This window comes from Topomyia yanbarensis, chromosome 1 (assembly GCF_030247195.1).
Source record: "Topomyia yanbarensis strain Yona2022 chromosome 1, ASM3024719v1, whole genome shotgun sequence".
NCBI classification, from domain to species: Eukaryota; Metazoa; Arthropoda; class Insecta; order Diptera; family Culicidae; genus Topomyia; species Topomyia yanbarensis.
In genome coordinates, this window is record NC_080670.1 from 62,480,151 (window position 1) to 62,506,287 (window position 26,137).

Sequence of the window (26,137 nt, forward strand, 5' to 3'; positions counted from 1 at the left end):
TAACCACACTGAAAAAAATCTACACGATAAAACCATAACAAATTAAACATCTCTTTCATGTTCGTTTCACGTCAAAAAGCAAAACAAATGATTTTCCTTTGAATTTCACATGGAAATCCATTAAAACGCCTTTAAATTGATTGCCATGCTATTGAGCCGTAAAGCACAGAAAAACAAACGTAACACGAGATGAATTTTTATCGCCCACAGAAAAAACGGTCGATTTAAATTATGAAAAATGCGCCATCTCACCGAGCGTGGCGCTAGTGAAACGATTTTGACACATAGCCATAATGCGTCACTTCATTTCCGCACGCACCCGGAAATCAAGATGAAGGGAAAGAAAGGCGGGAACATTTGTCACTTTTAAGTTAAATACTTTTATACATGTAAAATTAAACATGACGTTCGCGACCCTGGAAATAAACATTAAGAACCGAACGAGAAAAGGTCGAGTTTCACCTAGGATATTCCGATTCGAACATTTAGGGACACTTTTTTTATCTCGAATCTACTGATAAAAATAATTATGACCAAACCGAAACAAAACCTCTGGCCACAGAACAGCCCACTACGTCATTTGTTTGTTTTTCTGCATATCCTTTTGTTTTATCGGTTTTTTTTTAAATGACAACTGTACATATACATTGAAAAATTTGGTATCGCCATTTTCATCTTGCTTAATTTCCCGTAACAATAAATGGTTGTGTTGAGTTTTAAAAATACAGTCGTTACTCTACATTCTTTAAATCTGCCAATACAATCATTATCCCATGGAGAACTGAAGTACATAACATAGCCGATTTTTCTATTTCGTTCTTAAAATTTAACAACTGCATCAACTTAGTCAAAAAGGGCAAGTTACTGGCTAACGGGGGGCAATTTGCCAACTCGGATGGCAATTGACAAATTGCTGGCAATTAGGGGGCTATTTCAAATGCAACATTTGGGCGATTTGCCACCGTCATTTTTTTGCCGCCCAACCCGCCTTTAAATCGCCCACGGAACGCGCCATTTAGTCGCCCTTAGTTGCCTAATATGAAAATTACAAATAATGCTTATTTTCGGATTCATTATCTACTCACATAAACACCACCAAACTATTCGAAGAATCAATGGTGAAATTGATATTACACACCAAAACTTACCACAATCTGACGTTCATTAAGATTTTGGGTCAGAGATCTTGTTCTACTATACTTACACACGATTCCACAATTTCCCACATTCGTTGGCTTCATGAAGTACACGAAACAAACAAAATTCAAGCGAGAACATGTCAATTGTTAAAAAACAATTTCAAGCTTAAGCCAAACATGAACCGCCATGTTGGAAAAACGAGAAAACAACCAAGTCCATTTCAACCGCCAGAAAAATTGTGTAAGTATTGAAATTGCCTTTAAATCGCATTCGCAAATTGCATTTGTTCCTAGGGGCAATTAGCACAGGCGAGTTGAGTCAAACGTCAAACTGTTTAAATCGCGTGACCATGCTCGTCCGCATTTTTTTAACCGGGAATGCTTACCTGTCATTTATCATCTTGTCTTTGACAAGTGGTGTGGGCATTGTTGCCAGGATTTCGGTTGAAAAAAAATGTTTGCTATGGTTGCCAGAAACCCATTTTGTGCAATGTGTTCAAAAGATGTCGCTAGTATACCGTGGGCGATGCTTTTTTAGAATTTTCAGCAAGCAGTTACGTCTGTTTGTATGTGCGTAACGTATAAACTTTCCACATGTCGTTCAGCATACATTTTAAGTGATTCTTATTTTTTTTACAAAAGCTTAGATGACGAAGAAATTGGTGAATTAAATTTTAAGAAAGGAAAAGTGATATTTAGAGACGAAAAAAATTATGAAGTTTTTCTTTCAATGAGGTGATGCTGTAGTTCGGTGCGCTTGTGTGAGTTGTGTAAAGGAAAATTTCCCCTCAACTTTCACCATCAGTTTTCTCAGCGGAAAAATGTTTTACATACATTTATCGCCTAAATTCATGAAAATACGAGGAATAGAAACGGTGTGAAGTGTTTTTAAGGAACTTTTGAGTAATAGCGTGCTGAAAAAAAGAAGAAAATTTACAGAGAAGCACTTACACATTCAAGTGTTTATGTTGTTTGCGACGCGGAGCCGATGGTAAGTAGAACCTTAAAGTAGGAGCGAGCATAATAGAACACGGTTGTATAAAATATAAAATGTTGCTCCGAACTTCTTTCTGGATTCCATTAGGGTCGTAAAACAACTGTGCAAATTATCAGTTTGATCGGTGAAACCAAAATAGTTACTAGAGGTCGGAACAAATCATTGATTTAGGCAAAATAAGAGAAAGTCAAAACATAATTACATACAATTGGACAGTAAACAGCAATGATGCTAGAAAAAATGAATATTTTATCAATCGTCAGAGCATCACTCGGTTTCTGTTCAATAACTTTCAACAAGCGTCAGATCATTGCGGTCTCGAAACTTTGTTTTTTTTTTGTTTCTACAGAATCCACATAACCATTTATTTTTAGGAGGCATTGGAACTGCTGGAGGATTTATTTTGTTAAAAATAAATTTTCCCCTACGAAATCCCATGTTAACCGTAGGCGTAAAAATATAGTTTCACTGATCGAGCTAAGAATTTGCACAATTGTTCTAGGACCCAAATAGTACCCAAAAAGTTACTAGGAGCAGGAACCTAGGTTTTGTCCCACCCTAGCGGGAATTGTGTAGTTGATAAACCGATTGCCTTCTACGCGGTTGACCTAGGTTCGATTCCCAACCCAGCATATAGGGTTAAAGATTTTACTACAGAAATTTGTCCACCTCGAAAAAAGAGGCCCCTAGGCCAAAACCTATATGATCAAAAAAAAAATTAACTATTTTGTGTATGGCAGCGCAAATTAGTTAAAAAATATCAAGGCGTTCAATTTTTTTTGAGAAAATAATAAAATAAGTTGCTAACTGCAGTGGTGGCACTTTATCGTAGCTGTGAAATTATGTTGTGAACTTACTGAAAATAATAGTTGTTAGCCAAATGTTAACCCGTTAATTGAAGGTGTTAGTAATTTTTTAGGTTTCAATGAAAAACCCGTATACGTAAACTTTCGTGAACTGAAAATAATTTCTCGGCACAAAAGCAATGTTTAATATCTTTTTAAGCAACTCGAAGATTTAAGCAGCAGAAGACACATAAATACTTATGTCCATAATTATATCCCAGCTTTGCTTTGAATCGAATTTTAAATATTGTTTCATCTATTGAACTTAGCCTAATCTCAACAAAACGTACGGATTGTCATCCGAACCAAAAAAGTTGGGACCGCATTATATGCAAAAAATTGCCAAGCGTTTGATTTTTTTCTTTTAGATTTAATTCATGTCGGATTCTCCTAGTAGATACAGAATACTATTCTAGGTTTGTCGCTAGGGTACGTTTCTTCTACTCCTTCTATTACTAAATAGAAGACTGCTGACTCACGCCCAAAACAAACTCAGAAGTGCACTATTTTTTTTTATAACTTGGCATCAGAGCACCTTTTGTCCGGTATGGATTACAAACCAGCCATAACTATGGTGCCGCATTGCCACACGGAGTCCAGCAAGGAAACGCCGCGTTCCTGCCGTCGTTTTTCGTGCACTTGGTTCAATGTAGTGAGTAGTGAGCATTTTATGTTTCGCCAACCCGCACCTAATAAATTGAACGAATTTATGCTGGTCGATTGTTGGATAGATTTATGTCTTCGAGCGTAATGCACTAAATTGGAAGCAAAGTGATTGCATAATTGTAGCATAAACTGAAGCGGTTTTACGAGAATCATACACAGATTTAGCTAGCATCGTAAGATGGAATCCTCAGCAAGACAACTCTTACAGCTTTTTGCAACTCTGCCCAATTACAGCAAACTTCATAGCGCAAGCATGTAGGTCAAGTCGAAAATTCACCCCACTTCGTAAAGTAGAACTTGTTTTCTTTTCTTTTAAAACTTCACAATTCACCCTCAGCACTACCCTATGTTCACCGCTAGTCGTGTTTTGATCTCTGATCTTTGCGGCAACAAGGCTCCATCCAATACTGCGCGCATGCATATGCAGTTTAGATTTCACAAGATCTTTGGCAGTCCTTGTCGGTGCATCATTAACATCATCTGATCTTTACTTCTTTACTCACAGAACGGCAGGTTATCCAACTATGCATCACAGCCTGTTGTAGTGGTCGATTTTTACTATAGGTGACATAAAACTTTTAAGTATATGGCACTCACAGCACTCGACTCGGCGCGCCACTAACCACTTCTTCTCAATCACACTGAACAACACAACACCACACAAGGATTTACCAAGGCATCGCGAACTCTCCAAAAACTGTTCTCGATCGAACCGCTGCCAGTCGAATACTGATTTGATGCCTGGAGCTCCCTCGACTGCGAAGTTCTGCGCTGCTCGAAGTATGCGGGCTTCCGAGTTCTTCGCCGCCTCACAGATAGTGGTGTGTAGGTTGCTGTGTGTATAATATAGAACTACTCGATCGAATCTGTTGCCACAGCCGCAACCGCCGCCGCCACCATTGCCATTATATCGATATACTAGTTGACTAAACGCAAACAACAATAAGGAAAAGACGATTCAACAAGCCGCGCGCTCTCTGTGTAACGATGTGCGGCTGTAAACAAACTAAACCCAGCAAGCGCAATCGATGCCGCGAGTGCGAAGGCTTACGCGTAGAGCCACCACGAGCGCCGCATATGAGACGACATATTTTGGCTGCGCGCCCGCGAACTTCAAACATTTTTTCATGCAGCATGCGCACGTGCGCTTCAAGATCGGCGCACTCATTAAAGCCGACGAGAATGGACGCGTTAAGGTAACTTTGTCGAATGTGGCTGTTGCGAGGAAGTGCATACTGCAACACAAAAAAATGCTGTGAATTCAACTCAGCCGCAAAATGTTGTAATACCGGCAAATATGTTGAACACAATGCGATGATTCAATGTCACCTGCTATAGAGGTGGAGCGCAAAGCGTAGGAAAATTCTCACAATTGTTTGCTAGTGTTGCAACATCTAAGGACAAAGCAACGACCGCAAACGACAGCAAAATGTATCGATTGGATTTGGTAACGAAGTGATTTGATTTGGCACGGGTGCTGCAATCAAATCGAACACCAACGCAATTGGAAACCGCCGAGTCGTGCAAGAAATTTCGCACGGAAAGCTGTAATACGTTGATAAACAAAATTTGTTTCATTGTGGAACCAGCGACCTCGGCTCAAGGTTTGCATGCTAATCCGTCAATGTCGTTTAATGAAACATTTCGTTTCTCAGGTACTTATGTACTGGGCATTGGAAGTAGCTCTAAGAGAAAAAAATTGCTTTTATATACATGGACCGCAGAGCAACAAAACCAGATTCATACATTAATGTGTTGATCACGGAAGCAAACCCAATAGAATGGGTTAGAATTTCTGACGAGAACATTTCAAAATAGATCATCCAACGAAGCGCATTGAATCATAGAATTTTTTTTCTAAAGACCGTATTTTATCAAGAAACGTGCTGAATTTCGCGATATCATGCTGAATTGAACAAAACAAGTCTCGTGATCTTATTGAAGATACATTCAGCAACTATAGGTTTTTTACATGTGAGAACAACTAACATCCTCTAGGTATCTGTCTCGTTGTTCGGAATGGGCGAAGCGTTTTACATATTCAGATTCTTATCCATTACATGCACTAGTTTCAATACTCTTAAAATCGAAATAGCGGAATGTATCGAAAACGCACATGAATCATGGCTTATAATGAATGCACGTCAATTTTGGCGCGTTATTATCGAAAAATATTTGACCGAAAGCCGATTGGATTAACGTAGTTGGTTGTAACAAGAACTGTGATTTTACTACAACCATTGCTCCAGTAGATTTTGAATTATAATGTACACCGCATTTTTTGGAAGTACCTCCAGAAATTCACTGTCACTTGATCAATTTTCAATGGCTCGACTTGAATTTTGATATCTATTGGAGTAAAACGGGCCACTGATAATATAAATTCGTAAATATAATGAAATCGATCATACAATACACGAATTCATTCGTCGTTTTCTGCAACGTAGTATTTTCGTGCATTCTAAATAGTAGGTTTCGTTCATTTCATGAACAAGAATGGCCGCTTGGTGAACGAAATCTTTCGTAAATTTTACACGTTTAATGTATACTGCACGAATGTTATCGTTGATAACGACATTAATTTTCGTGAATGAAACGAAATGTTTTGTTTATTTTAATAAACGTGTGTGTATATTACGAACGATTTCGTTGGTCGCACAAATTAATTTCGTTTATCTTAGAAAAGTATTCGTATTTATTATTCTCTTATTGTTTTCAGTCGATCTTTTGGGATCGATGTTTGACAACATAGATCTTTTTTTATTTAAAAAAATCGATGTGGCCAAATCGATTTTATTGTGGTACGAAGAAATGGCCGCTTGATGAACGAAAGTTTTCGTAAATTTTACTTATTTAGGTTACATTGCACGAATGTAATCGTTGATAACGACATTATTTTTCGTGAACGAAGCGAAATGTTTCGTGTATTTTAATAAATGTTTATGTATATGATGAACGATTTCGTTGGTCGCACGATTTCGTTTCGTTCATCTTAGGAAAGTTTTCGTATTCACTATCATATTATTTTTTCAATCGATATTTTAGGATCGATGTTTGACAACAACGAGTTTTTCAATTAACTAAAAGGATCGATCTGGCAAAATCGATTTTAATTCAACCTGCTCCCTTCTATTGAGGACTAAAAAGATTGTGGTGTGAAGTAATGGCCGCTTGATGAACGAAAGTTTTCGTAAATTTTACATATTTAGTGTACATTGCATGAATGTTATTGTTGAAAACGGCATTATTTTTCGGGAATGAAACGAAATGTTTCGTTTATTTTAATAAACAGTTGTGTAAATTACAAACGATTTCGTTGGTCGCACGAATTCATTTTGTACATCTTAGAAAAGTTTTCGTATTATTAGCCTCTTATTGTTTTCAGTCAATCATTTGGGATCGATGTTTGACAACATCGATTTTTTTTATTTAAAAAAATCGATGTGGCAAAATCGATTTTACTGTGGTACGAAGAAATGGCCGCTTGATGAACGAAAATTTTCGTGAATTTTACTTATTTAGGTTACATTGCACGAATGTAATCGTTGATAACGACATTATATTCCGTGAACGAAACGAAATGTTTTGTGTATTTTAATAAACGTTTATGTATATTACAAACGATTTCGTTTGTCGCATTCGATGTTTTAGGATCAATGCTTGACAGCACCGATTTTTTTTTTATATATATATATATATATATATATATATATATATATATATATATATATATATATATATATATATATATATATATATATATATATATATATATATATATATATATATATATATATATATATATATATATATATATATATATATATATATATATATATATATATATATATATATATATATATATATATATATATATATATATACAAATTACACTAGTTTCTATACTGCCCATAACAGCATAAGAGTCCCATGTTGAAAAACAGCAAGCCGAGAAAAACGCTGTTTAAGATTGTCCCATCCATTGATCCAAATGGATGAGACAACCATGTTTTGGTATTTCTTTTTGATATTTTCTGAACAAACCCGGTAATCTTATTTGTGCAGTGTGATTTAGTGGTGATACAGAATACAATCCAACGGATAACTCATTTTCGACAAAAATCCACATGAGACTCTTATGCGTCTATGGGCATTATAGTAAGAGATAGAACTTGGGTCGATAGTAGAAGGATCGGGTAAGATACACTGAAAACCATTCGATGAAGAAAATAACAAAACAAATTCTTGTTTTCCTAATTAGTTGAATTCAACAGAAAAATGAAAAACGTAACTAAATTTTCTCTTAATTTTGCGAGATTCTCAAATAATAGTTATTGAAAATTATTATTGATTTTGATCCAAGACGCACATCATACGAAATGACAGCAAAGTAGCCATGATACACACCTTACTGAAATGCATCAAGGTAGCGACAGCAACTATGTTCATACATGCTGGGCTTAACGGTTATGCAGGTAGGTAGTTGCTTGTTTTAGCCTGGAAGCAACTACCTGTACCAGTACACAAAAAACAGAAATTCAACTGACCTCATTTTGGTTTTACCTAGTTTTTCTTTAAAAACATTTCAGTAAAGGGATGATTTTGATTGACATTTTTTCACTAGTTAGTTATTTTTTTTTTGGTTTCGTCTAGTTAGTTGAGTTTTTGGTTTCGTCTAGTTAAGGTTGCACAGAGAATGCGCAAAATTCGCAACCGAATGTTGTTACAGTACTGCTGATTGATTTTTATGAAGATCTGACATACGGTGTGGAAAAAAACTGCTTTTTTCGTTTGCGAATTTTGCGCATTCTCTGTGCAACCTTAATATTTGGGTGAACTAAGTTTTTGTTGAAAACAATAATCCAACGCTGTTGGTTTGATGCTGTCAGTTTCAATCTGGACAGGAACGTTCTGGAGCATAGAAATTTTTACCTTTTTTGCTTTCATCAGAGTATCGGTTTGAATCGGAATTTGCTTTGTGACCGCACCCCACAAACCATAACTCCGGAACCGGAAGTCGGATCAGGATGAAATTTAATAGCCGGGAATAAAACACCTTTCATTTGAGACTATGTTTGGTTTAATCGGTTAAGGTTGAACAGAGAATTGGCAGAAATCGAAAAATAAAAAAGCACGTTTTTCCACACCGTGTCTTAGATCTTCATAAAAGTCAATGATTTTTATGAAGATCTAACACATGGTGTGGAAAAAACTGCTTTATTCGTTTTTGATTTTTACCCATTCTCTGTCCAACCTTAAGTCACCTCCGAGAAACCGATGTGACTGTTATTCTGCATTCGGGCTTCCGGAACCGATGATGGTGGCCAATGTGACCAAAGAGACTTTGAATGGCTGATAGTGACCTAGTACTACAAATCCAAGCAGATGTGGCCACATTTTGGAAAAATTTTCACCTTTATATATGCATTGCAGAATTTGTTAAAATCGACATTTTCTGTGTGATCGTAATTTCGGAACAGTACACACACAGACACACATACAAACACACAGACATTTGCTGATCTCGACGAACTGAATCGAATGATATATGTTACTCGGCCCTCCGGGCGAGGAGCAACACCTAAATCTTCAATACGACGCAGTGCCCAAAGTCTTACATAATTAGTTACTTTAAGTACCATAAAGTACATCAAGTACCGCAAAGATTCCAAAAAGTATGTGTCAAATTAATTGTACTTGAATTACTGAAACGATTTTAAGTCCAGCACCTTCGTACTTTAACTACGCAAAATATTTTAATTACCATCAACATGTACTTTAAATACTTTAAGTACGTACACATCGAATTAATATTTTTTAATTCGATGACAATACGTACACATCGATATTAATTGCATTAAGTACCTTATTAAGTACAACAGCAGAATTTTTAAATACTTTCATCATTTACTGTAATTATATTCAAAATACGCTGGTATTTTCCTGGGACGGGACGTGCAAAGTGAAAAAAAGCAAATGTCACCGCGAACCGGCAATGGCCTGTCATTGCGAACCGGACCTATCTTGACGATTTTCATTTTCTTGAAAGCAATAACGTTTGGGCAGTATCGTTATTTCCTGGCAAAGTCTATGACGTATTAAAAACAAAATTTTTGCATTTATAAAATTTGTTTTGAATCTATATTTATATGCCTTTGTTAAATAACCTTTAGATATATTTTGAGGTGGAAAGAAGTTCCTATTGCTATCAGAATGCGTTAAAGAAGATATTTTTACATTTCTTACAAAAGAAATGTATAGGATTCGCTCAAATTTTGAAAACTTTTTCCGAGGGCCGAGTCTCATATACCAATCGACTCAGCTCGACAAATTGAGACAATGTCTGTATGTGTGTATGTGTGTATGTATGTATGTACAAAATGTCATGTAATTATCTCAGCAATGGCTGAACCGATCTTAATGAAATTAGTTTCAAATGAAAGGCCTAACGTTGCCATTTGACACTATTATTTTTGATTTTCGATATGTTGTTTACTTTCTGAAATATGGGCGATTTTGTCAAAACACGGCAGGTTTTTTGCAAATAACTTTCAAACAATACAATTTCGTCCCACAAATATAAATAGAAAGCTTGTAAAAATACCTTTCTAACAAGCTATAGATTGTCTAAATTCGTGCACGAGCAGCGGAGATATTGAACATTTTGTATTTTTAGTCCACGCTTACCAATTTCCCCTAACTAAAAATGAAATTGTTTCATACAGAGTATTGCTTTACTGGTGTTTTAGGGGCAAATCTAAACCGATTTTGAATATCGATGTGAAAACACATCTACGTGCTTCAAGGAATTCGATGTTGAGAGCATTTTGTAAATTACCTTTATAATAAATTAACTATTTCTCAAAAATCAATATATAAGTTCACTTCAAAGACAAAATAATGTGTTGATAAAGCAACAGTGAGTTCTAGTATTTATTCCTTGGATTAGGCATTGCGTTCAATCATGAGGTAAATGTTGGATGATATATCAATACACAGATCAACAATCAATTCACCTAGTAGTGAGATAAAAGATTTCTAATATAATTATACTTGTGGCGTCACCGAAAGCAACTGTATGTTTGAAGCCCAAAAATCTAGCGAAAATTTATCTCTTTTGCAAGATTTAGGTTATACTGGTTATGGCGCAAAAATTACTACTTACATTATTTATGATAAGAATGTAAGAATCAATATATCAAAATAATATACCTATAAAAATAATGTCACTGCATTAACCATCATTTGCCATTCCTCACACGCCCCCCCTCCACCATCTCTCTCTCCCTCCCTCTCTCTCTCTCTCTCTCTCTCTTGCTCTCTCTGTCTCTCTTCTATCGCATCTATCTAACTATTTCTGTATCCATTTCTAAGTTGTGTGATAAGATCTTCTGCCAATCTGAAATATTTATTAATTGTAATTGCGAAGGTTTGAGAAAACAAAACTATGTCTTGTCTGCTGCTACATCAACTCAACTTTAATTCAATTCTATTCAAAGCCTGTATCTACACTATAATTAAGGAAATTCATGGCTATATCAGAAAAATATTTGGCTTAACTGGGTAATATGAAAGTTTGACGATGAAAATTTTCAAAAGAGACATTCCACGTGAAATATTTAAACTATTCGTATCTCTATTGAATTTTGAATGAAATATATGTTCAAAGACTGAAAGCTGAAGCCAGAAGGATTGGACTTGCCACCAACGTTTCGAAGACAAAATACACGAGAGGTTCTAAAGACGACAGTGTGAACCTCCCACCCGAGTTCGGATTGACGGTGAGGAAATCGAGATGGTCGACGAATTCATGTATTTGGGTTCACTGGTAACCGACGACAATGATAACAGCAGAGAAATTCAGAGACGGATCTTGGCGGGAAATCGTGCCTACTTTGGACTCCGGATGACGCTCCGGTCGAACAAAATTCGCCGGCGCACGAAGTTGATTATCTACAAGACGCTGATTAGATCGGTAGTCCTCTACGGCCACGAGACCTGGACTATGCTCGTGGAGGACCAACGCGCCCTTGGAGTTTTCGAACGAAAGGTTTTGCGTACCATCTATGGTGGCGTGCAGATGGAAGACGGAACGTGGCGCAGGCGAATGAACCATGAGTTGTATCAGCTGCACATTAGTTGTATTGGTACGAACTTTCATGAAAAATAACGGATCAAAGACCAAAAATATCCACAAATTAGATCCAGGAAAAGAAGTCTCCCAAAGTACCCACTCTCGATGGGGGATGCAACTACAATGTGTCTTCTAACTTATCGTCGTCTATATCTGGATATACTGAGTAGTTTGAACCATTTCTTTTTCACAGTATTGGTCTGCATAGGACTTTTTGATCCATATTTCCTGCACGAGAATTTTGAACGAAACAATATGAAAGCTATAAGGATGAATCGAAAGCAGTCTACAATCAACTGAATGCACGGCTTTTGTACTATCGACATAACCTAGACATTTCACAACATTTACTTCAATGCAAATAAAAACTTTGAAATATCTACCTATCTCATTCACGAATCGCATTCTCCCTGTCGTTCTCTGTTCAAGGGACTTGAAAGCACATGTGACCTTGTCTCACTTTACTATATTCAATTGCGCGTTAAAATACTGGATCTGTAAATTCTATTCTGTACATAAATCTTTTTTTCGGGAATATGTGACCAAAAAGTAAACTTCGAATTCCAAAGAAAATTGAACGTTACAGGTTCCTGAAAACTAATTAAGGTCCAGCAATAAAGTAGAAAAACCAGATAATCTTAAAACGAAGCCGTCAAGTAAAAAAGCATGAAAACAAAAGAATAAAACCAGAAAAAGATGGAAGCTCTAGAAAGTCCATTGCATATTTATTAGCTTTTTCTCAGAAGATGAGATTTTCAAAAACATTTCAAAACTTTCTGATGCAATGGTTCTCAAATTCGTACAATCCGGTTTATTCATTTTTTTTATTCAAAAATATTTTTAGCTTCAAATATATGACCCTTTCTTTTTAATTAATTATTTCATTCCGCATCTTTTTATTCGTTTTGTTCATCTGCGTTCATTTTACTTATTTTATTCGTTTCATTCTTTGGATTCACTCTGATCAGTTTACTCTTTTTGTGCATTTTACTCATATCATTCATTTAACTTATTTTATTCATTGTTTTCATTGTATGCATTTTATTCATTTTTTCCAGTTTATTCATTTTGTTCAGTTTCTTCATTTTAATAATCTGACTACTTTTTCAGTTTTAATCATTCCATCCTATTAATTTGTTTGATTCAATTTATTTCTTTATATTAATTTATAACCTTTTACCATTGTTCAATTTTTCATCTTAATCAATGCATTAAATTCTGCTCATTTTCTTCTTTTTATTTATTTTATCACTTCAGCTCATTTTGTTTATTTGATTCGTTTGTTTTATTTATGCATTTCATTTATTTTTTACTTTATTCATTTTGTTCATCCATTCTTTTTATTCATTTGATCCATTTCATTAATTTGATTCATTGTATTCACTGGATGAATTAAATCAATTTGATTCCTTTTATTTATTTGATTTATTTGATTTATTTGATTTATTTGATTTATTTGATTTATTTGATTTATTTGATTCATGTGATTAATTTGATTCATTTGATTCATTTGATTCATTTGATTCATTTGATTCATTTGATTCATTTGATTCATTTGATTCATTTGATTCATTTGATTCATTTGATTCATTTGATTCATTTGATTCATTTGATTCATTTGATTCATTAGATTCATTTGATTCATTAGATTCATTTGATTCATTTGATTCATTTGATTCATTAGATTCATTTGACTCATTTGATTCATTTGATTCATTTGAATCATTTGAATCATTTGAATCATTTGAATCATTTGATTTATTTGATTCATTTGGTTCATTTGGTTCATTTGGTTCATTTGATTCATTTGATTCATTTGATTCATTTGATTCATATGATTCATTTGATTCATTTGGTTCATTTGATTCATTTGATTCATTTGATTCATTTTATTCATTCGATTCATTTGATTCATTTGATTCATTTGATTCATTTGATTCAGTTGATTCATTTGATTCATTTGATTCATTTGATTCATTTGTTTCATTTGATTCATTTGAATCATTTGAATCATTTGATTCATTTAAATCATTTGATTCATTTGATTCATTTGATTCATTTGATTCATTTGATTCATTTGATTCATTTGATTCATTTGATTCATTTGATTCATTTGATTCATTTGATTCATTTGATTAATTTGATTCATTTGATTCATTTGATTCATTTGATTCATTTGATTCATTTGATTCATTTGATTCATTTGATTCATTTGATTCATTTGATTCATTTGATTCATTTGATTCATTTGATTCATTTGATTAATTTGATTCATTTGATTCATTTAATTCATTTAATTCATTTGATTCAATTGATTCATTAGATGCATTTTATTCATATCTTTAATTTTATGCATTTAATGTTCAGTCATTCGTTTTATTTCATTCAATTTGTTAGTATGAGTCAATTTATTCTTTTAATCTTATAACTATTTCTAAATATAATCTTAATTTTTATTTAATAACCTAATCTAATTTGATTCGTGTATATTATAATTTTGATTTACATTAATTTTTCTACTCATTTTATGAATTTAAAAACCTATTATTTCATTTTTTGCTTTACTTTTTTATTTCGGTCGTTTTGTTGATTTCTATAATTTATTCAGTTTATTCGAGATTGTATTCGTGCAAGACTAGAAACTGTTTTCATCCCACCTCTAGTTGGGTGCTTACTTCTCGTGAGTTCTGCAAACTAATCCAATAGTGTGTGAATGTGTAAGAAATGTCTCATCTCACTGCTAGGTGGATTAAATCGGTTTTTTTCTATTCAATGCGAATCGCAACAGGTTCATTTTCAGCCGTCAAATAAGAGCTTCGATTATTTTTACCTCTGGTGTCTAGTGTAATTATGGCGTAAACTACGTCAAGAATTCGTTGCACATTGTATTTTTACCGTAAGAGTTTAAATATTTTCAATTATCAACTTTCTACACTCAGCCAAAAAATACAGTGAACTTCATAAGTATTTCGTATATTTTTTATAGGATAGGACGTATGTAAATCATAAGACTATCTTATGAAGCGGCCTTTATTTCGTCAAATCGGTTTGCTATGATTTAATTTTCCATAACGCATTTTCGATTTTTCATAAGGCAAAATTATATATTTCTCCTATGTTTATGTGAATCATAAGATGCTCGTATGAAACTCAAGCGAGTAACGTATGCAATACTCAATAAAGTCTTATTTTTACATAATCATCTTATGAAAACATAGTTTTGTTATTTTTCTATGCATCATAAGATAATTCTTATGAATTTCGCTGCATGATTTGGCTGGGTGTAGAAATCCGTCTGTTTATCTCAACGATTTCTCTGACGTCACCGCAGAATTCGCGGAGTAGCAAGCCTCGCTTCTGAGAGCCGTGGTAGCACACTTCTGTCAATTCAAAAACAGCCAACAAAGTTCTGTTAAATAATCATAGTAACCTGTCTCCGCGTTTCCCGCAGGAAGGAGTACAGAAAATCTAGAACTAGAAGCCTCTTTTCCTCTTATTTTGGGTTGCCATAGCAAAAATAACCTGCACAACTTATGAAACATTGCGTCTCTCGTTCAAATTTGTGGAAAATAATGTGTGCGTAGAAATTAGTTTAACTTTCTCAGCAGAAAGGTTATGCAATTGCTCTGTTTATATCAGATCGGTCAAATTGATCAATCGATTGCGATCTATTAGTCTATGACAAGACAAATTCAAAATTCTTGTAAGCAGTTATTTAATTTTCGGCTCTAGGTAAAAATTAATGTCTCTAGATAAAAATAGGTACAAAACTCTACTACTTGACAGTTACGGATAATGAAGCTATAATCAGATTATTCATATGAATGATAACATTATTTTGTGTCATGTGAAAGCTACATCATTTTCCGTACATCATCGGCACAACTCTGTACCTCATCTGCACAGCTCTATCATTGACCTTTGCTTGAAATTATATTGTGAGCGAACTTTTCCTTGCAAAATAACAACAAAACCGAGAGGGAAAAAGAAGACCGTCTTCGCATGTCCCGTCCCAGGTATTTTCAATACGACGCACTCAAATCAGCTAGTGCTTACCCCTCGCCTCAGGGCCTCCGTTAAAAAGTCGGTTTTCTGAGCAATTGCAATACCTATTGGCGATTTGCGGCAAAACCAAAATTAGTCATGCGACACCTATGATTCAGCTCATGAACTGGTAAAGTGATACAGTTTGCTTTTTTTCACCCGCAAGTGAGTCGTAGCTTACAACAAAAACTTCATTTTCTTCTCGGAAAAAGCTTACCACTGCCAAAATATGAATGAAACGAGTAAGAAATTTAGTTTTATTTGCAATTAATCTGAAATTACAGCCATTTGCAACTATTTGGCTCATACATTTCTTCGAAATGTATTCGGGGTATTATTGTGGTTATCAAAAATCGTTCCATAAATAAAGTTCCAACTTGAAACCGAGACCCAATCAGTACCAATGTCAAACTCCCTCATATTTTGGACTACGTAGGAGATTCAGTGAAGACTATCAGAGAGAAGGATCGGCTGTGTATGATACAAAGCTGACACTTCCCTATTAACCAGATAGATATATTTCCTCGCGTGATCCGGAGAGTTGCATGAATTTACACCATCTCATGAAGGTTTAGCTTAACTTAGGAGGAACTGGAAATGATGTTGCGGCGGCTCAACAAATTACATTTTGAAACATCACACATATAGCTCTGCGAATAATATTAGAAACCACTATGTTTTACAACCTTTTCGTAAGATGTTTACTCATCATCTTATAAAATGATGGTTTTCTATCATTTTCATAAACAATTATCAACAAATTGATCGGTGATTTGGTGTTTAAAAGTTATTTTTTTTACCAATGTTTAAAGAAAATATATGCACTATGACAGAACAGAATCAAATCAGCAACACTTTGCTTCCAGCACTATCTGTGAGCAGTTTCAACGTAGAATCGCCAATTGAGAAAGGCAAAATATGTACCGCCGGTACCCGTATAACAGTCCCATATGCATTTTCATCAGTTTTGAGTTAACCTCAGGGTTAGGTAAAATTTTTATTGTACTATCTAATAGCGCACTGAAAATTGATTTATTCAAAAAAATGTATCAAAAAACTCCAACTAATGTCGGTTTCATATGCAAAGTACCCACATACCAGTCCCATATGCATTTCAGATGAAAGCTGCAGACAATATTTATCTGTTATATTTGTATTGTGAATTTTTTTCGACTTCCCTGATCAAATGCATCTCAATTAAACTGATTGTTACTAGTTGGTAAATCGATTGCCTTGTACGCAGCGCATCTGGGTTCGAGTCCAGATCCCGCACATACACACTCAATTCGGCTCGGCAATTTCCCAACAGCTGTGTAGTCAGCGAATTTAAAAACTGATGTCTCAGTAAAGTGAGATTTGATTGCTGATTTTCGGTGAAATATTTTCCGAGACTCAACTATGAATCGTCACTTTTATTGAGATCTCAGCAAAAAAGTTGTTTGCTGAGTTTTCAGCTGTTGAGATTTCGGCAAAAGATGCAAAAAACTGAGATTCGGCAGAACAAAATAAATGTGTCCACTCAGGCAACTAGACTAGCGAAATTTGTAAGTTTCTCTTTATGAAGCTGCAAAAACATTGAAAACCTAAAATACATAAAGTAACTATGAGTTCCATATGCTACCTGTAATTCTTTTGACAACAACGTATAAATATCTTACGTCATACATTGGATTTTCATTACCGCGCCTTATGAAATTCAATGTTGCCACTTATGCGAAAAAAAGTTAAGCAAACATAAAAATGGCGCCTATAATTGTGGACGAACTAAAGTTATTTGCAGATTTCCTGAACGGTGCATCCGGTGTAAATTTGGAAATATTTCGACGTAAACCAAAGTAATTGGTCTCAATTCATTTATTAAAAAAACAATATTACATCTTCCTTTCATGCGCAAAAATCACAGTTGGATAACTGCTAACTTTCAGCGAGATCGAAATTTGCAGCGCAATCGGAACCGTACTTTTAACGAGCCTGGTTCATATATGCACGAATGTAATCTATGTATTCAAAAAATGCATTAAAACCAAGTAGACGAGTAGAAATAAAATCGTAGAGATATCTGATCAATCAGAGTTTCCACTTCCTATGTAACATTTATTCGAGTTTAAAAATGTTGAATTTCATAATCTTCTCATTACAACCTTCATAAGGTTGGATTTATTTATTCCATAAATTCAAAAATTAGAATTTCATAAGGTTGCCCTATGAAAGGCATAGGTCATATGGAACTGGAAATAGAATGGAATGGAATGGAATGGAAATCAAACTGATTTCTTGTGTCGAAAAAAACGTTAGGCAATTTTTTGAATTTTGATATTCTAGTTACGTCAGTGTAGTCTAGTCTACACAATACACAGCCAGCTCACCTGGGTACAAAATAAAACAAAAATCTTATGGACGCATTTTCTCGACATGATGATTTTGTATATGGGACAGTTATGTGGGTACCGGCAGTGTAGTATATGGTAAAAATGTTGAATTAATTTGTACTCTCCCCCAGAGCACCGTATCTGGGCCAGACAAATATTTTTTGGTCTAGCAGGTATCTTGCGTGCCTATCCCATTCATCCTAAAAATATTTAGTCACTTTATGCTAGTATAAATATTCCTCCTTGCGTTCTGTAAACCTTTTTTTTGAATTCCTAGGCAGCGCATAAATTATTGAAAATTATCGGTTACCTAACCTAATATGTAGATGAAAATTCAACAAAACCACGAAAGTTATATTTCATTATCAACTTTGAAACATCGACGATCTTGATCAACACCAATGCTCTTACATAAGCATTTTGTTTGCCTTATTTTTCTACTTAATTTCGAACAAGGCAAAACTTCTGTGGGCTGATTGCACAAGGCAGCTCAACTGCATTCTGTTTGACAAACAGTCGAAATTGTACATTCATGACGAGACAAAATAGAACTGCACTTTTCGGATGACAGTGTTTTCCAAACGTTGCACTTCCAAGGAATTAGTGCTGTCCTACTTATTTGTTTCCTGTTGGGTTTTTAAGTAATGTACTACCAGTTTGTTATGCTAGATACAACATGATGTTTTTTTTATACTCACTAAATTAAATTGTTTAAAGGGTAATGAAACAGTTTACCTTATAGCTATATACCTGAACGGTCAAGCCTACTGCTGCCGGTAAATATAGTTGAGTACTGCTGAATACAACTTCATAAGGCAAGGTGAATATGTCTAAGTCTTCAATATTAACTTCATTGCATCAGAATTGAATTTCTGCATTCTAAATACATGTCATAGGTAAATTGAACGAGGTAGCAGGATGATCAGTTGAATTCATTTAAAACAACTGGGAAGCAATCCAGTCCAATTAGTACTAGACATCAATGTTAGACCCGGAGACAATTTCTTAAATTTGCTGACCCCACATCTATTTTAAACGATCAATTTATTCAATTATGACTGTTATGATCTAAGATTTCTGCTTCGACTTACTTCTCATCGATTGCTTTCATCCACAGATGGGAGTGTGGACCGTTAACAGCTACAGTGCTGTTATGCGCATAACTGTCCCATGTACTAGGGGAATCCCTATATACGACAGACAATTATGCGACGTGCGACAGATCATGTCTCCTTGAATCCAAAATTGATAACAATCGGAATAATCGTCGCTTAATGCAAGGAGTGAACGTAGATATTGAATTAGATCTAATCAATTGGATCAAAACAAAACATACAAGCACTTACTCTCTAAAAATCAGGTTGTATGGCTGAGATTTCACACTCCTCATGTTTAATTGAAACACAGTCTAGATTTTCCCGTCCATTTTACCAATTTTATTTCTATGGCTTGTTTGAAGCCATCTATAATTATGCATAGTCTTATTGTTTAATAAATGGAAAACAACCAATCTTTACCGTGCTGGATATAAAACCGCCCTTCCAAATCAACAATTTCCTGTACACTTATCTAATATTATATATTCAACCACCAAACCTATTCTATCACACTGAACAGCATAAAATATGACAGGTTGGTTTAACTGGACCACATGTAGAAATAGGTTTCCTGCCAGTGTGGAATGTACGAAAGAATTAAGCTCGTGATCATTCCTGTCAACGGAACGTTTTTTCCGATTCTAGTAAGTAAGCCAGCAATTTTGTCCTTACTGTACTTGTCGTAGAACGGTGAGCGCATCAAGTATAACAGCATAGAAACGCAACGACGGGAGAGTTCTTGCTTTTGCTCCTTGGACAGGTCCTGACGATTTTTATAGTATATACGCAGGCTGGAAAAGAACTTCTATCAATATTGTTACCCAAGACAAATATTTAATTTTCTCACCTAGCCACATCCATAGCCATCGGCACTAGGTAGGATTTCCAACTTTTCAGACCATACTTCCGAATACACGCCAGATGTACCATTGGTTTTAAAATGTACATTAGTTCAGCAGTACGAATGAAGCGACCTGCGTACTGGACTACGTGTGAGCTACTCTCGTGTTTGAGTGGTTTCCAGGATCGAGCCACTATCGGAGGAGCTCCTTCAACTTTCCGTAATATCTTTCCCGATCGTTTCAGTACAACCGTCTGGCCATCGCTTTGAAACGACGCATTTTCTGCTGTCGGTCGGGATTCGATCAGGTTCGTCCTATCAAGCACCGGTATCGGCGGGTTGTGCACGATATTATTTCTGCAAAACATCGTGAGAGCCAAACGACCAATGCACCTGGAATGTACGAATACGAGCCTATGAATGTCATCTGTGTACTTAAAAATTTGTTGAAAAACGATTCTGCCATTTTACTCTGTAAATCGGACTATCTAAATTTGTTGGATGATGCGTGAATCATGAAAATGTCAAAATTGGTATTTGCAAGTGACTTATCCCTTATATTGACCCTTCTTCGAACATAGGGTTTTGTCTATATGCTTGTAGCATTTTCGTTGTTCCCTGGTGCAACACCGGTGAAGCACCAGGAAAAAAAAACTGATTACACCAAAGGTTGAACGACTACACCGGTTTAGTGTACAGTCAAACACGAAAATGCCATTAGATAGGCAGCTTCTTGGTTGTAATACCTACTAAATGTAATTTATTTAGCATGAACGATACCCTGGTGGTTTTACCATTTGTCAAGTCAGGGAATACTACATACTTGATTGTCTGCACGACGACGATTAAGAACCAGCGTCCTCGCGAGCCCCATACTTTATGAGCCGACAGTTCAATGAATACTTCGCAATACTCTAGTGTAGTGAGGATAATCTTTATCTGCCTTGCAACTGAACCGGAACCTTCACACACGATAGTACCATTGGCTTTCTCAATGATCCGATCGTTGTAAAATACCAACAGGTTGGATAACGAGTAGACCAGCTCAGATGCCGCGGACGATTTGTTGATTTGACCTAAATTTACACAATTAAAATGTTACTGATGGGATGGAGTTTTTTGTGTGTAAATACTAACCGGCTATGAAATATGACAACCATTTTACCGTCATTTCCACATCCCCCAGAGCTGACGGATTGCTGGAAACCCATTTGACGTATTTCAAATACAAACCATGAAGCTTTACCCACGATACCGACATGTTTACCAACCGCGAACAATTTGTCACAGGATCTCGTTACTTATCTTCCAGAAATGCTCATACAGATGCAAAATACGACAGAAATTTGGAAAATCTTCAGCAAACAAAGGTTGGCGTGAAATTTACTTGCGGCCAGGTACACGATATTCATGCAACCGAAGATAAATAAATAAGAATGAAAAAAGAATGACAGTTAGCTTCGTGGTACAGTGCTTTGTCCCCCGCTCAATGAACAACGAATGAATACACAGGGGGTGCTCGAATCGAAACAAAACGACTGATGAATGAATGAGTCACAAAAGACTAGAGGGCGCATGCCGCTGTTTACATTTGATACCGATCTCTTCATCTACTTTGAAACCAGGTTTAACATACCACCCGTATAAATGTGTACCATGCATATGTCAACCAATACATTTGCAATATGGTTCGTTCAACAATAGAATATCCATTGCTTGGAATGTTATCGAACATAAGCATTATCGTTTTTCCATACTCGACCATACTGCCCACGATCGCAAATCAGTCCCATAAAGATAGGAAATCCCATAGAAAACGGGACAAATATGCGATCATGGGCAGCATACAAACAAAGGGTTGTTAAAAATGGTCACCTAACCAGAATATGTTTTTTTCACATATACATTTTGACAATATTGCACTTGAGAACCGTACAGTTTATGGTGATATGCATATTTTAGATCTAGCGATGCATAAAATACTAGGTGGAGAAAACAAATCTCTTCCCTTTCACATTTTAATTCCATCGATTAAGGATATTTTACTTTGTTTCATGCCATTTTCTGAAGAAAGCTCCATTGACACTAAGTGGACGCTTTATCCAGTTGAGCTATCGCAGTAATATTGTAAGATGAGGTTCTTTGATCATGTTAATCTACAGGTTTTTGAAGAAGGGTACGAATAACGAAGACCACCAGGGCAGTAATAACCAAGAAGCTTTTATTCTCAGGTGATACGATCCTCGAAATCGCCGATCAGCTATGTTGGTTCTAGAAACGACAGCTAACAACATTGTTTACTACATCCCCATGCATGTTTGCTTAGATTTTAGTATGTAAACAAAGTTGTTCGCCGTCATTTTTCTACTCCGCAGCTTGCTGCACGCTTACCTCACTCCTCACCTAGTTACTGCCAAAGACGAATCACCTTATAACTCTAAGCACCTTGGTAATAACCTCTGGCACAAAAGTACAATGTAGTATACAATTCTTCAATATAGGATACACGTAAGATACTGGAAATGGTAGCTAAAATGAGTATGGTTATTTAATAGTTGAACCAAATACAAACATATTTGTATTTGGTTGAACTATAATGATGGAGTATATCGGTAGCATTCGCAATATGGTGAGTATTATATGAATATGTAGTTTGGAAATAGTTCAAAACGTTTCTGAAATGGTATTTATTTCTGCGGGCGGAAAACCTGGTTTAAAAGTTAAACAGGGGTGAATAAATTGGCCCTCGAGGTTCAACTGAGAAAGCGTCACGCAAAAGAATTTGTTTGATCCAACAAATGATTTCTTTATTTTTAAGCTAAATATTTTGTTTATTTCAAATCACGGAATTCATTGAACTAAACTAAATTTTTGGGTTAAATCAATTAAAATATCTCTTGAATCAATCTTGCTAGTTTTATTGTCTGTGCTTTTCGAATCTCTACATAATTATTGTTTGTTTAAAAAAAATCTGTGTTTGAAGCGAAAACTGGGTCTGATTGATTCAAAAGGACTCATTGCTTATTTTCACCAATCTGTTATGAGGATTCAAAGAAAAACATGTTTCTTCTAACTCTTCTCTTTTCTTTCTTCATAAAAATCTGTTTACACGTGCTTGACGCACGGCAAAATCTATGGCAATCTCTTTTTTTCAGGTCAGAAGAATTGAAGGTCTTCGCTGATCTTACTGAGATTATTCTGTCAACATTTTTTTTTTCAAGCAGTGGTTACCGAATATAACTCAAAGTAAATTGTTGTACAGGTTTGTTCAATATAATCTAGTTGACTTCTCTCCATTTAATTATTTCCAGCAACGTTTCTGATCAGCTGATTATTTCTTGTTTATTTCTTCTGACTCCGGTGGGCGCGACGTCCGACACTATCGTTGATTCGATCCAACATCAAACGAATCGGTCTAACGAAAGATGTTTGTCGGACGATTTTTTTCTGTTCGCAGAAGTATACTTGACAACACCCACCACTGAATTGTCAAACAAACGTCTCATGGATTGCCTAATTGTCAGGCAAGATAAAATATCTGAATAGGACGTTTATCCGATGTATACTAGAGTCGGTGATTTGAAACTAGTTTATAAATAAAATTGGATTTACTTTAGATATGTTCAAAACAATTTGTGATTGATTGATTGAACATCTGTCGTGCAATTTACATTTAATACAACAAAGCAAACTTATTGAAATAACAAAATTTGTAATTTGTTTCAGTTGTTTGTTATGATGAGGTCAACAAAACACTTTTTTGATTTGATTTGATTTATATCAGAATATTTTTTTGTTAAACACAGAACAACTCAACAGAATTCTCATATTATTTGCGATTAAAAATTATTTTTCTGCGTATTGGAAAAGTGGCCATCTTGGAAAACTAAAAAAGCAGTGAGAAAAAACTGCTTTTTTCGTTTTCCAAGATGGTCGCTTTTTGAAGCGTTCTCAGTTGAACCTGGCCGTATTCATCTACTTAAGCCCGTCTAGTTGCAAATTCGTTTACTGGGTTATTTTCCCGGGTACACACATGTCGAAGTAATAGGTTACGCAGAGCACGGTGTTACATAATGTTGTTCTCCAACCAGAATGACATTCGCTGCCCTCTTTGTTTACTATTGCTGATAAGCTGTTTTTAGAAAATCTGTGGACATTTTTTTTGTTTCGATTATAAATGGTTTTAACCTAAGGGGCATTCGCATCTTTTGGAGTTAGAAAAATTTCTATGCTGAGGGGGGGGGGGGGGGTTGGGGATCGACCCCACGTGAGCTGCGTATAAAGCAATCGATTTACCAACTACGCTCCCAATCTGTGGACATGTTGCAGATAGTGAATGCATGGAGACAGTAATGCCTTGCTTCCTCTAGTAGTTATTATCTTATTAATGCACACGTAGAAAAATAAGGCTTGCTTGAAACAACAAAACGATTAGTTGATCTGTCAGCTTACAGCATAGGATAACCAACCAATTTTGGATCCCTAGAGAAAGTGAAATTACGTTAACGTCAAAAAATATTTGCTGGCCTATGTTTTTATTGCAATACATGCACGAGTCTACTCCAAAATTACTGTTCTTGAAAGAAAACTGTCAAGGGATTTTTTATGTATTGACAAAAACTCGAAAATGACATTTCTTTACAGCATAATTTTTTCACTTTCGGACCCATATTTTGGACACATTGAATGTGACTGAATATATTTTGTAAGCAGTAAAGTTTATTCTACTTAACTGACCTACTGACTCGTTCTCTTTGCAGTATATTTAATGGATGTAAGAAGAACATAAGCAAATCAGTGACTGCCAATCAAAAATGATACATTAATCTTTATATAGAAGGCTGACTGCATGAAGCATTTTTTTAGTGCTATCATTTTGTGAAACAGAAAAACTTTCGTATGTTTGCTGCAGATTTAACAAAGCAGCATTACATATTATGCAATACAGTTAACAAAAATATATTTTGTGTAACAATTCATCTGTAACAGTATTATGGAGTAACATCCTCAAGTAGATGATAAATCAAGGTTCAAAGTTCGTCAGAAATCTTCTTGTACTAAATATTAAATTTTAATTCTTTTGTTTAAGAGGTGGTTTCTTGTTATTATTTCTAAGCTCAACTTTTCTTTGTTCCTCTTCATCTACTTTCGTTTTCCTCAGTTTTCGCCTTGTGGTATTCAAGTCTTCGGCACAATGTTAAAACAGCAGGTCTGCGTTCTTGAATCAAAATGGTTCTGTTCGTGTGAGTGTTTCAGGGGATTCTAGGAATTCAGCAAGCACACTCTTACACTGCTGGTCAATAAAATAGGTATGTGATACATTATTTTATTTTTCTCTCAATTACACACACACACACACACCAAATTACAACAGTCTCAATCACACCTACCGCACACACAAGCCTTGGTATCTGTCAAATTACTAATGGATTATACGTTTTATTTTGTAAAGTTTGCATTCTGCGTGCTAAAAAATGTATTTAAACGTTAAATAAGGTAAAGATTTGTTACAGAATGGGTCGAGCATCTCGCTGTTCTCAAGTAGAACGAGTTTTTCTATTAAATTTTGTTCAAGAAGATAAGACATACAAATAAGTCGTAAAGACACTTTGACGTTCCGAACACTTCGTTACAAATGCCTTAAAACCTTTGAAAAAAGGAAACACACAAAAACCCAAGAAAATATATACAGTAGCTGACCATTATTAGCGAAATCTGATCCATTCACGTCATTCAGGACTATTACAGTACAAATTGGAAATGTGATAAGTCCGAGTCCGAGACTAGGGGCAGATCACTTGTGATGCATTTTTAAAAATCAGCTAAATCAAATGCATTTCTTTCCATCAAAATATAAATTCATAATGTATTTTGCGTTGCGTGCAATATATTTTGCGTTGCGTGTAAGACGTCAAAACCCTATAAAACATTCAACAAAACGTCGAACAAAGTTTAGGACGTTTGTTAAACAAACTTTTCTGCAAGGGTGTGCAAAGTTGATGCAA

General features: G+C 35.2%; 2 protein-coding genes across 3 annotated transcripts in view; both read right to left on the minus strand.

Annotated features, from left to right (window-relative positions):
- LOC131677775 (torso-like protein) overlaps window positions 1–4,533 on the minus strand; it is a 91,606-nt gene extending 87,073 nt beyond the window's left edge. The window contains exon 1 of one of the 2 annotated variants that reach the window (XM_058957809.1): window positions 4,320–4,533. The gene's annotated coding sequence lies outside the window, so the exon portion shown is untranslated. Of the gene's footprint in view, window positions 1–4,150 lie in introns of both variants that reach the window. The other variant, XM_058957808.1, reaches the window with a different exon arrangement.
- A 15,082-nt stretch (window positions 4,534–19,615) lies between these two features.
- Window positions 19,616–21,578, minus strand: LOC131677777 (peroxisomal membrane protein PEX16). The gene is made up of 4 exons (XM_058957813.1): window positions 21,270–21,578; window positions 20,956–21,208; window positions 20,139–20,525; window positions 19,616–20,082 (listed from the first exon to the last, which is right to left on the minus strand). The coding sequence occupies exons 1-4, from the start codon at window positions 21,391–21,393 to the stop codon at window positions 19,833–19,835; spliced, it is 1,014 nt and encodes a 337-aa protein (XP_058813796.1). The 5' UTR covers window positions 21,394–21,578; the 3' UTR covers window positions 19,616–19,832.
- Window positions 21,579–26,137: the final 4,559 nt, after the last annotated feature.

Excerpts from the sequence above, each read along its gene's own strand:
- LOC131677777 (XM_058957813.1), bottom strand. The coding sequence starts at position 21,393 with ATGTCGGTATCGTGGGTAAAGCTTCATGGTTTGTATTTGAAATACGTC. Across the intron at positions 21,209-21,269 it reads GTTGTCATATTTCATAGCCG|GTCAAATCAACAAATCGTCC; the intron begins GTTAGTATTTAC and ends GTGTAAATTTAG. Across the intron at positions 20,526-20,955 it reads GTCGTCGTGCAGACAATCAA|GTGCATTGGTCGTTTGGCTC; the intron begins GTATGTAGTATT and ends CGTACATTCCAG.